This window comes from Schistocerca gregaria, chromosome 10 (genome assembly GCF_023897955.1).
Source record: "Schistocerca gregaria isolate iqSchGreg1 chromosome 10, iqSchGreg1.2, whole genome shotgun sequence".
NCBI classification, from domain to species: domain Eukaryota; kingdom Metazoa; phylum Arthropoda; class Insecta; order Orthoptera; family Acrididae; genus Schistocerca; species Schistocerca gregaria.
In genome coordinates, this window is record NC_064929.1 from 81,771,287 (window position 1) to 81,784,509 (window position 13,223).

The window sequence follows — 13,223 nt, forward strand, 5'->3', positions numbered from 1 at the left end:
TTGGTGAAACTGTGGGAGACAAAATGTTTTGAATATCAGTTTCAAATTCAGGAACACCTACATTAGCAAAAAAGTTTTTACTGCTGCATTGTGTAATTCAATTATAAAGTTTCTACAGCAATATTGTCGAATCCTGCTGTAGTTAATGCTTCACCAAATGTCATCATCCACTTTAGTTACTTCTCTCTTGATTCTACTTTTAAGCTACAGCTGATGAATAATGACAGAAGCCACACACATTATCTAGATATTCTCTGAAGTGAATGGCATAATGGTGATGCTTTAGGTCATCAACGAGAAACATGCTACAGCTGAGCCATTGTCAGAGCATTTCATCTAACTTAAAAGTTGAAGTATGTGGGATTATCATCAAAAGGGGAGGGGGAGGGGGGCGGGGGGACCATTTCAGTACGAACTTCATAATTGTTTTAGAAACTAAGGCCACAACTCTTTGCAAAGGGCTATCAAAACATGCTGTCAGTTTTAAGGAAGCTCAACCATGCTTTGCAATTCTGGGTTTTGTTTATCCATACATTAAATATTGTGACAAGTAACATAATAGCCAAAAGCCAAATCATGGCGAAACTACCTTCTTTTATTAACACACTAGCTTAGGTCCCAATGCTTCGCTCACATAGACAGTATGGCCTGTGGACTTTTTTTTTGTCTTTATTTGACTGAATTTTATGCTGCTCACAAACTGCATTGCCTTCTAAGCTTTTCACGCTAATTCAGGCCATATCAGCAAAGTCTTTTCCAAATTTATTTCTGACCAAGAAGTGATTCTGGTAGCTGGTGACCAAGTTTTTGTTAATTATGCCTTTTGCATTTTTGTGGAGATATTTCGAAAGCACCTTCATCCCTTGACAAATATTGCTTTATATCTAACCGAGAAGTGATTCATCAATTTAGCTCTAGAACTTTTTAATGTAACGAAATATTTTCAAAAATCTAATACCAACTGCCACTGATGTAGCTTCAAAAATCCTTTATCAATTCTTTAGTATTTATTTTCAAAAAATTTCACCCACTATTTCCCCCCCTTAGTAGTTTAATTTCCAAAAATGCTGAAACCATTATTTCTTTATTTCTGACCAAGAAACCAAGTACTAATTTCTGCAGGCCTAGCTTCAAAATTGCCTAATAGCAACGTTTTTGGAAAAGACTCTTTATCCCCTTACAGTTGGAATTTCAAAAATTTCTTTTTAAATGATGCCCACAGTATAACAGCAACACCTTGTCCAAATTTCAAGTTTCTATCCTCAGCAGTTTGGGCTAGGCGATGATGAGTCAGTCAGGACATTGCCTTTTATATATAGAGATTAGGCGTATTTTATGCACAGCGCACAGAGGAGTCTCCAAATTAGAAAGAAATGAAGAATGTCTGTTTCACTCAACTGCAGTACAATCAAATGACTTGACACTGTGAAATATTACGGTACTGTTGTGCTAATATATTTGGGGAAATATCATGCAACCCCATTTGAAAACCTTTCAAGGCACAAAAAAAAAAAAAAAAAAAAAAAGTGTTTAATGCGGGAAAATGTAAAATGTGGTAAGTAATATTTTAAGGTATTTTCACACTTCATGTATGATACATGTATATGTAATAAGCATCAAAACACTTGCCAGGAACTTGTTTATTAGCTACTAAAGATTAATTAATTAATAAAAACCACTAATGCAACTGGAACTGATAACTGTCTAGAGAGCAGGAATGTTTAAACCAATTTCATAGGTCATAATCAATTTTTCATTAAAGTCTGCAACTGTCCATTATTAAAATAATGAAACACTGCATCAGTTACGTATTTTTTCATGTTTAGCACTATGTATTTTGAGAATTTTTTCTCGTCATTAAGTGCAAATATTTACATAAGTATTTTGTGTGGTGTTCGCATACATGTTGTACTGTGACAGTCTTTTGAGGTTAATAGCTACTGTGCCACCTCAGTAATGTAGAAAACCATACAGATGCCAACTATCATTCACACCGTTTGTTCGTGTAATATCATACAAAATACATACATAAATACTGGACATGACAATGAGGATACATTATCCAAAAACGTTCTGCCCAGCATGAAAAAATACGTAACTGGCAGTGTCTATAAATCAAAAACATTTGAGAAACGCAGAGTGAGAAGGTGTCAACTAGCGCTACTAGTGACCAAAAAACGAAACACGCTAAATATGATTCAATGAAGGTGTCACGACAATCACAAAAATCCTGAAACTATGCATGTGCAGTATAGATAGATCGGAAATGGTTGTGATTGGTCACAATATCTTGATTCGAACGACCATAGTTACTCCCATCAGCCAGCATGCTGAGTAGAGCTTGGCAACGGCAGGAGATGCAGCATGAATTGTTCCCACTTTGCATGCACTACATTTTCATTCGACAAATCTTCCAAACGAAGAAAACTGAATGTCAAAAACAGTTTTTCGCTGTCTTGTCTACATGTTAAGGTCTTAAGTGGATTTGCTAGCCCAGATAAATATGGTTATGATTTAATCAGCACAACTGTTATCTCTCTTCAATTATACAAGATATAAACAACTTCAGTCTAATATTTCTTCTTATCCTTCACTGTACAAAAAGCCGCTCCATCCATATTAGCCCAAAACTTTTTAAGACAAGATGAAACCTGACAGCCCAAGCACATTTCAAAATCAGTTGCATTCACGTGAGAGTGTAAATCAATTGCACAATTGGATAACCAGCTATAGGAAGCAGATTTCCAGAACTGATTATGAAGTGTTTACATGAGTACCCAGAAGTTGTATCGGGAAATCTGTTTACAAAATCCAGTATCGGGTAGCACCTACAAACGAAGTGACATTTACCGATTCAAATCTGCTGAGTAGAGCACCCTGGTGTCAACAAACTTAAAACATTCAATGTTTGGTAACACTACTTGACACTCAACATCATGATAGCATCGATTTACGCCAGTTTTTTCTCCACACAAACATTTTTTCATAAAGTGTAAATCAAAGGAAATTTATAAATTTGTTGAAGCAAAATCAGTTGCGAATTAACATTTTGAACATAGGAAATTTGACGGAAGTGATAAAAAAATGTCCAATGGTGGGAAAACGTTAATTCCGGAAACATAAAGCGGGGTTGTACTGTATTTTTGAAGACGGTAGAAATCAGTGACTAAAATTTTGTGAAAGGAATTTGCCACAATGAAACACCTTTAACGATTACCATCTCATTCTGCACATTATATCTGTGACACTCTGATCCCCTATTTTGTGACAATACAGAATGAGCTGCCCTTTGAATTTTTTCAATGTCCCGTATCTGGAAGATCTCTTACTGCATAGCAGTAGTCCAGAAGAAGACAGTTGAGCACAGTTTAAGCAGCCTCTTTAGTAGATCTGTTCCACCTGACAAGTGTTCTCCCAAATAAATAAATCATTTGTAACTATTTAGTTGAACTGACAGCCTTTAAATTTGTGCATTTGTTCACGTAACCAAAATTTAATGCAAACTAATTGTTTAAAGAATCTAAATCACATTTGTAACATGGCTTCAAACATCTGTCTGCTTTACAAATAAGTATGTTTAAGAGTTGACAAACATGCACGTGCAAAAAGGTTTGAAATTATCCTTGAGGTTTGTTGGAAGTCTTAAAAGTTCTCTCATTCTTAAATACTGGATGAATGATACCCAGGCATTTGTGCACTGTCTCTAACGCTGCCTGAAAACAAACACAGTTTCTAACGGTAATACCCATCTTATTGTGTTAAACATTTAACTTTAATTATACCTCTTAATGAGTAGGTTATGACAGCATTTAAAATGTTCAAATTCAATCAATCATTATGAAAAATACTTAGATCCAAATTTTTGATGCCCTTGCAACTGGTACCATGTTCTGATTTTATTTTGCTTTAGGCCACAAAAACAACTAGGGTCATACACCCCTATGTCAGAACCATAAAACACAAAGAGAGAAAGAGATTAAAAGCAACTCCAAGTCAAGCCCAATCGAGGGAAGGAAAGACAGCTAACAATAGGGACTTGGAGAAAGGTACTTAAAAGATGCCACAGAGACAACGGAAGTTCTGAATTAAAGATTAAACATACTCCGCCATATTGCTACGACAGATAAAAAGTACAACACGGTAGACAGCTTGCATGCCATTCACTAAAATGGCCGATAACTCAGATGGCAAACATATATTAGAACATATGTGATTTAAAAAGTGCACTGTCAGGAAATGGCAAACCATCAAAGGCTGAGGACAATGAGCACGAAGTAGTGGGGATCACCACTTAACAAATGGCGACAGCTAAACAGTGTCCAATATGCCACCAAGCTGAATACTGATCCTGTGGTGAGAGGGCTGAGAGGAGGTTGGCCAAACCACTGGGAGAGGTTTATTTCTCAGGACCTTGTTCCCATGAAGGGAAGACCAGTGGTGATGCCAAAGTGACACCACCTGCTGACAGACGATAACACGGATTATATCGGAGGGAATGGACGAATTAGCAGGCAGAGGTACGAGGACTGCAGCCTCAATGGCAGTGCCAGCGGCCTAATTTTCTGTCAGACCAATGTGACCAGAAACCCATATAAACATCACAGTCACTCCATCAAGAGTTCGAAAGTTGAAATTTTCCTGGACCCATTGCACCAAGGAATGGACAGTGTACAGAACACAGAGGCTCTGAAGGGCAAAGAGAATCTGAACAGACGACACAATTGAAAAGCCTGTCTCGCCGGATGTATTGTGTCTCCTGCTACCGGATGAAGAGCTCTGCTGTAACTATTGGGCAGTGTTCTAGAAGCAGGTACCAAAAATCTGTCAGTACCAAGAACAAAGGCACATCCGACACTGCAGTCAGTCCGAGAACAATCAGTGTACACGAAGGTACTATCGGAAAGTCCCACATTAATGTAGAAAAACATACGGCGATAGATCGAGTCTGGTGTACTGTCCTTAGGAAGAGTGAAGTCCATCGTGAACATGGGCTGCCACTTGACGCCAAGATGGTGAATGGTTCACATCCATTGGGAAAGTGGCAGGTAGTGTGAAGTTAAGCTGCCAGATGAGCTGAAAGTGAACTACTTAGACTGGCGATCAAAGGAGTCATCTAAGAAGGATGCATCAGATGGGTGGCCAGGCATGGCAGACAAACAGCGCGTGTGTCTGCTGAGGAGAAAATCACGACAGTATGACAGCATGGTTCGGCAGCTTCTGCCTACAGACACTCATCCGGGCTAGTGTAAATGACACCAGTAACCAAATGGCTGCCACAATGGATCGTATTGAAATGGCGAAAAATGGACAAACATGCAGATGGATTAACTAAACACCCAGAATCTAGTTTTGAACTGACAAGGGACCAGTGCAAATGGATGGGGGTGATCCAATCCGCTCCTCAGGAAGCACCACTGGGGACACACAAGACAATGAGGGATCATGTACAGGGGGTGGCCAAGTAAGACACATGAGAGGACCAAGAAAGTTTCATATTGAGTATGAGCCCAGGAATTTCTTAGTTTCAACAAACAAAGAGCAAAGGGGCCAAGATGTAAAGACGGTGTATAAAACCAATTGCACCATCAGAAATTCATACAAACAGTTTTGTCAGTGGAAAAGCGAAAGCCCCTGCCGATGCTCCACGAGTCCAGAGATCGAGACAATGCTGAAGTTGCCACCCAAGGAGACAGGTCTGTAGAGAACTGCAATAGACGGCAAAAATCGTCAACGAAAAGGGAGGCAGAGATGCCTAGTGGAAGACAGGACGTTATAGGGTTAAGGACAACCCACACGTACCTTGAAAACTTGTGGTCTTTTAAAAATTCCTGAAGAAAACAGGGCACGCAGCCTCAGAAGCAACATATGTAGAGAGTCAGGAGGATACCAGTCCTCCAGCAAGTGTCGTAGGCTTCTTAAAATCGAAAAACATGGCCACAGTCGGGTATTTCCACAAAATACCATTCATGACATGGGTTAACTAAGTGACAAGATGGTCAACTGCAGAACAGTGCACTCAAAATCCACACTGTGCACTGGTTAGTAAACTGTGAGACTCGAGTCACCATACAAATTGTGCATGAATCAAACATTTCATCATCTTGCAAACATAGCTGGTGAGAGAAATGGGCCAGTAGCTAGAAGGAAAGTATTTGTCCTTACTGGGCTCAGGAATGGTTACGACAGTGACTTCACGCCAGCATGTAGGAAACGTGCCCTCTGACCAGTTACCATTGTACGTATGAAGCAGGAAGAGTCTGCCCACAAGAGAAAGGTTCTGCAACATCTGAATGCGACCATCTCCGCAAAATAGCAGCCCAAGGTGTTGGAGATAGCAACAGGGTCCACTATGATGTCATCTGCTACCATCAGACCAGAAATTGGGGAATGAATCTCAGTTCCAGAGCCGATGGAGGTTGACCCAAACGACGGAAAAGGGACTGGAACTGTTAAAAGAATTAGTAAATGAAATCCAGGTAGCTTTTATACAATGACACTGTGCACACAACTGTTTATATAACAAGTGCAGTCTGCCATCATGATCAAAAATTCAGACAGCACATCTGGGTGCAGGAATCCCATCGCGGCACACCTCAGTCCACCAAAGGACCGGGACACAGTGCAGTAAAGATGAAGTGCGAGGAATGGAACATTCTGTCATCACAACTGGGGCAATGTTCGTGAAAGGTCGCCAGTCAGGAGTACAGCCTCCTGTCGGCCTTAGAAAGCTGCCATTTGGATGTGCACGTAGGTGGAGTAGGAGTCAGCAAACAAAGTACAGAGGAAATAGTCCTTAGCGTACATTTCAGAGAGAACAGACCACTTGAGGCAACGAGCAAGCTGAGCAGTGCAGGAGGAGAGGTCCACTGGTGTGTGTGTGTGTGTGTGTGTGTGTGTGTGTGTGTGTGTGTGTGTGTGTGTGTAGCCTTAGAGGAATGTTGGTGCTCCTGTGTTAAGACAAATGAGGTTAAGTTGATTGAGAAGGTCTACGAGGAGGGCACCTCTCTGACAGGTTCTGGGAGAACCCTAAAGGGCATGGTGTGCATTAAAGTCACCGAGCAGCAGAAAGGGGCGAGGGAGTTGTCCAATAATCTGGAAGAAGTCTGCCCTGGTGACACAGAATGACAGAGGGATGCAAATCGTACAAAGGGAAAAGGTGAAGTGAGAAAGGAAAATGCGGACTGCAACAGCTTGAAGCTGAGTAGTCAGAGAGATGGTTTGACTATGAACATCATTCCGGATGAGCAGCTTGACTCATCCACGAGATGGAATACCATCCTCCACTGGAAGGTCTGGATCAGACAGAATTGCGAGAGGTCAGAGCGGTCGTGAGGACTCAATTTTGTTTCTTGAAGGCAAGAAGAAGTGGACACTGCAATTCCAAGAGCAGTCGTAATTGCTCTTTGTAGAATCATAGATCGCGAACGTTCCACCGGAAAGGAGACATGACAAGGAAACAGGAGCAGGGAAAAAGGAAGAGGTGTCGCCTCAGAGGTTGCAGAGTGCCAGCCTTCGAAGACTAACTCCAACAGGTCGCAGAGGCTGGTGGATCCTGCTCCACGAGATCTACAGAGACATTGGAACCCTCCCTTTGTCGGTCTGCCGAGTCCAAGGCAGAAAAATGGTTGGAGGTGTTCACTGGCAGCATGGATGTTGGCTGGGTGAGGGTATCATGTGGCTACAACGTTTAAGAGGATCTTTGAGTTGGCAAAGGAGAGTAACATTTGCTTTTAATTTCTTGGAACCTTTGCGAGTGGCAGATGACAAGTCAGATGTTTGTGGGCTGGAGGGACATAAAATGTATTCGTGGGAGTATTCCTTGTTGTTTCTCGACTGCTGGTCGTGTAGCAGGCAACTTCGACCTGTGAGGTGTAAATTTGATGGCTTTTTGCACAGCTGGAGGAGGAGATGGGGGATGATACAGTGACATTGGGCTATTTTACAGCCGCGGTACTGAATTTGAGGTTCCATGTCTGTGTGGCAATGCCTTTCCTGGAACGAGATGTAGTAAGAACAATACTGTAAGTGCAGGATGGTAAAATGCAGTTTTCAAGACTAACCAACAACTTGCGAGCAACTGGGTAAGGCACTTTTTCCTTCACCAAGATCTCCTCGATGGCCCGCTCATAGAGATACATGGCACAATCTCGGGAGGAGACTGCACTGTCATCATTGCAACTGATACAGCAAGCAGGAGAGGGAGGAAGAGGACAATCGACCTCGTGAGCATCCCCACCAAATGTTACACATGTAGCCGGACATCTACAGAACATTTGTGTGTGACTGTAACGATGACACTGGCGCATCTGGTTTGGTATGTACGGTCGGACTGTGATTCCTTCATAGCTTGCTTTGATCCGAGATGGAAGTACTACTATATCAAATGTCAGAAAAAAAGAGCGTGTGGGTGCCAAGGTTACATCAACTTTTTTCTCATCCAATGGACTGCAATGATGCCCTGATCAGAGGTACGTTTGGATTTTGCCTTTGTCAGGCCATCAAGCAGCCCAGTGTAAACAACACATGAAGAATTCAGCGTTTTATGGGCCTTAACACGAAACGGATAGCTGCGGATGTAACAGGGGGAATGTGCAAACTCTACACTAGGAATTATGTCATTATCCAGTCACCTGTTATGTGTCAGACACATGGGCCGTCACTCAGGAGTGAACAGGAAGGAATAAGAAAAAAAGAAACCTCAAATACTGGAAGTGGAGGAAGAATTGGAGAAAGAGAACAAAGAAAGGAAAAAAAGAACAAAAAACAATGGAGAGAATGCTCTGATGTCAGGCTACTGAAAAAAAAAAAAAACCACAGACAGATTCCCCAAGGGAGTGGAAAAAGAATGGCGAGAGGACAGACATGCATTACAGAAGGGAAAAGATACTGGAAAGGCTGGGACCCCGTTGTAGCCAAACACGAACCTGACAGAGTGGCAAGCTCCCTAGTGGAGTTGCAGAGAGAGGGAGGTGGGGTTCTCTGGGGGTAGTCGCTTAGTAATATAGATGTATATGACCTCAGTTTTCATTATTTAGAGTCAATTGCTACTCTTGGCACCAAACAAATATCATGTCTAAATCATTTTGCAACTGCATTTTATCTTCTAATGCCTGCTCAGATTGTCTTGTACACCATTTATATACATTAGCTACAGCAGAAGGCCTGTGACACTACACTTTCTTGAAGAACACCAGATAGTATTGTCAATTACTACAAACTGTGACCTTTCTGACAGAAAATCTTGAATCCAGTCACCCAGCTGAGACATACTTCATGCACCTTGCATGTGGTGACTAGGAGAAAGAAATTGTGTTTATAAACTTCCCAAGCTTAACAATGCCTGTGTTTCTGATCAAACTGCAAATCCTTAATGTCAATACCAACTGCATCTTTGGAAGATACTATGAATTTGCTTGAATTATTCTTTTTATGCATTGCTATTGTAATGGAGTATTCTTAGCTACTGTTTAGCAAAAGAAGTGGTATGTGGAAGGTGCGTGTGATTTTTAGCACAATTACCGCTTTTCTCATTTCTCCCCTCAACACACTTTTTTTACCACGTACAGGCCAACACCAAATGCAGGGGGCATGACAAGATTAAAAAGGTGTTTGTTTCACTCTTGCAGTGTTCTCTTACAAATAGTAGATAATTTTTTTTTGGGCTCATATCTTTCTTTTACTTTAACACCTGCTGTTCTTGGCAAACTGCATACCTGTGAACATTTTCTACTCATTGTTACTCTCAATATTCGCTGTCAGCTAAACAAAGCTAGCAATCTTAATTGCTCAGTGAGCGAACCATCAGCTTTGAGTCTCCTAACTTGTTTCAAAAATGATCAGCACAGGAAGCATGCCTCTCCTATAAAAAAAGAAATAAAAGTAACACTTTCAGGTATCATGGCCTACTGACAATGTGGGAGTGATACAAAAGTAGACACCCTCCTCCTGAAAGAAGACAGACAGGTCACAATAAATACGCCAGTTTCCTGTCACTAAAAATCTGTGATTTACTGTGGAACAAATGTTTTCATTATAGAAACTACAGAAAAAAATTTAAACTAACCTCAAGCATGACGCAGCAAATGTGGTAGATGCACTGAGTGACAGCTTCGCTGGTACCCGTGATGGTGACAGCACGTTCCGTCGAGTTTGGCAGCATCTCCGATGCTACCTGGATGGATGCTCCCGTGACTTCTCGTATCTCCTTGATCTTTGAGCCACCCTTTCCAATGAGGGATCCACACTGCGAGGCGGGAACGATGAGCCGCAGGGTAATCGGAGGTCGGGGGATGCCCGAACCGCCCCCTCCTCCACCCTGCATCTCCTGGAACTTGTAACACCACTGGGGGTTCAAAGACCAACATGTGTGTTATTAGATAGTGTTCCAACTGTGGACAAGCAGCATTCAGAGTTTGTTGTGGTTTGTCAAAGCAATATGCTGGAAGGGTGTGCGAACAGCAACTGCATATGACAACAGGATAGTGACAAGATTCTGCACTACTTGGACAACTTTCTCCCTGGTTCCTGAAGCTATGGACACAGTCTGTGCAGTAAGTATGCTTACAACAATTTAAGCTGGCCGTGTATTCTATTAACCCTGTGCAACTTCATCCCTAAGGTTTGTTGCAAGACTGCAACAAACCTTAGGAATGAAGTTATGCCATACTTTTACAATTTTATACCACTGTAATATATCTGTTATATTTGTACACACACTACAACAAAACCCAACACCAGTTTACAGAAAGTATTTTCCAAATACAAAGTAGAAACAAAACTAAGAAATTCAAAGTTCCAAGAATTACAAAAATTAAAGACAAAATGCAAATAGTAAAGGCAGTGCGAATCCAATTAGAAACATGTGATATGTTGTTGGTTCATTGTTTAGAGCCTTTTGGTAAATGATGATAGCAAAGAAAGTCCGTTTTAAGGCTGCAACACAGGAAGAATACAACAACACTTATCTGAAGAACAAAAAAAGACCGATCAAGAAATATGAAAAGTTATCCCGAAGGTGTGTTCCATAGCCACAGAACCAAGAGCATACATATAAAAAAAAATTAAGAAAATAAATTACTGAGGAAGAAAGAAGGGGAGTAGAAAATGATACAAACACAACAAACCAAAAAAATAACTAAAAATACTTTTTAGCTGATATCCCAGTTGAATATCATTTCTGAGGTCATGCTATCTACAAACTGAACTCTGTAAAATCATCATGCAGCTACAGACCAACTTTAAATATGAAGAAACATACATGGGGCACATAATTTTAATTAAAATGAAACTGATAAAAAAATACGTGCAAGTGCATTTCACAGTAAATCTCCCAAAGCAGCCAAAGGCAAGGAAAAAGATATTTAACAGGGATATCAAGTTCTTTCAGCTTGTAAAATTTAATTATAATAACTGTTTCCCTTGCAGTAATTTCTGATTTACCTTACACAGAGAAGATGAAATGTATGGTCTTTAAACAAAGCTAAATGTTGGCATTGGCGTGAAAGTTACACTGCAGAATCCAATGTAAATAATCCAAGCTATCCAACAGAAAGAAGAATACAAACAGTAACACTAACGAAGGAACAAATTTACCAATACAAACTCACATTAAGACAGAAAACAGTTCTCTCCAAGATCATGCATTGTAAAAGTATGTAATAGCAGCAAGGGCATAGCTGATGCATGCACATTCAATTAAGAGGCACAAATTATGAATGCAGTATCTGTAGTTGAAGCAACACTATCTAATCTATTTTATTTCTTGAAGAAGAGTAAGACCTTCCATTGCACTCTAAGAAAATAACTTAGTGCTAGTTAATTTTTAACATCTTTCACACACATCCACCAGAAATATTACTGAAAATATAACTGTGCTGTAATTATTATAAATACACGGAAATACTCCAAACAGTGTGCAGAATATGTAAGAAAAGACAACTATGTCCAATGTACATTAGCAACTCATTTTAGCTCAAAAATGTTTTTGTCTGTTTCACAATGACGATGTCCATTAAACTAGCTCAAAATTATAAGATGACGACTGCACGAATCTGACTACTCACAGCACTGTGTAAGATCTCTACTTACCTCTTCAAATTTCTTGCAGATAAGGGTGAAAGCTTTAAAAATTGCATTTGTCGGTCCAGTGACAGTGACAATTCGTTCGGGACAGGAGCCATCAGATATGTTGATCTTTGCACCAGACTACAAAAAGAAAAAGAAGCAATTCACTTTAACTATTCAATTATGCACATGAAAATGGATGGCCTTTATTAACATTGTATCATACCAAATAATAAGTCTTTAGCACCTTTTACACCTGGAATGTTGTTCAAGATTGTCAGACACTACATAAAAATTCCAACAAGTTTAAAAATTCACATCATACAAAGAAAACCACTAATACTAAAAAACAACACTCCACCCGAGCAGGCCTCAAAGACCCGACAGGACAAACTCGGCCCAGAGGCACCACCGGATGTGGATACAGAGGAGCCAGTGGTCAGCTCACCGCTATCCCTGCCGTACAGCAGTTTACAAGACCGGAACAATAAGAAACACCTTCGCATAGCTACTACCGCGTGGACCGTACGCACTAGAGATTTTGAAGGGCAACTTAATTGGCAGCAACTGGTTTAGCCAAAAAGGTTACGGTTTCAAACATTCAAGTGGGAAAACTAGCCTTTTGTCATATGCAACAAAATGTTTTCATTCTTCTTACTACTGCTCGTTTACACAACAGGTCAATTGCTTCGGTAAAATCACTGCACTGTATCCCTCCGCCCTCCTCACAACTAGACCAAATAAGTAGAAGATGTGAAACAACTCATCAAATTTTATTTTGATTCACGCATGTACGTGACAAAGTGAATAAAATTTAATACAAAGTTTAATGAGCTGCTCCATATACTGTTAAATTTTTGTCTCTATAACCTACAACTCCGAAACATTCTATGTAGAATTACAACAACCGCCCGCAACAGGAACCAAGCCAAAATATCCTCCCTCACTACTTCAGAGTGCTAAATAACTCTTGTCCTTGTTATGCATACACCTGTTATCTCACTACAATAAGTACCCTCCCTCAGAACTGGCTCGTCTTAACATCTCTCTTTTCTTTTGCGCCTTTTTCTGTCGCCACTGTCGTCCTCCTAACAGTGTACTAGACCAGTTCTTACTCAATAACATATTAGTCAAATTATCATTTCAAATAATTTTAATTG

General features: G+C 40.4%; 1 protein-coding gene across 48 annotated transcripts in view; it reads right to left on the bottom strand.

Annotated features, from left to right (window-relative positions):
* LOC126293318 (poly(rC)-binding protein 3) overlaps positions 1 to 13,223 on the bottom strand; it is a 559,120-nt gene that overhangs the window by 143,528 nt on the left and 402,369 nt on the right. For 30 of the 48 annotated variants that reach the window (XR_007552268.1, XM_049986501.1, XM_049986504.1 and 27 more), the window contains 2 exons: positions 12,088 to 12,204; positions 10,064 to 10,330 (listed from right to left, as the gene is read on the bottom strand). Coding sequence is in view for 45 of the 48 variants with exons in the window: in XM_049986501.1 (XP_049842458.1) it covers positions 10,064 to 10,330; positions 12,088 to 12,204 (384 nt within the window). In the remaining 3 variants the exon portion in view is untranslated. Of the gene's footprint in view, positions 1 to 10,063; positions 10,343 to 12,087; positions 12,205 to 13,223 lie in introns of all 48 variants that reach the window. The other 18 variants (XR_007552267.1, XR_007552266.1, XM_049986509.1 and 15 more) reach the window with 1 other exon arrangement.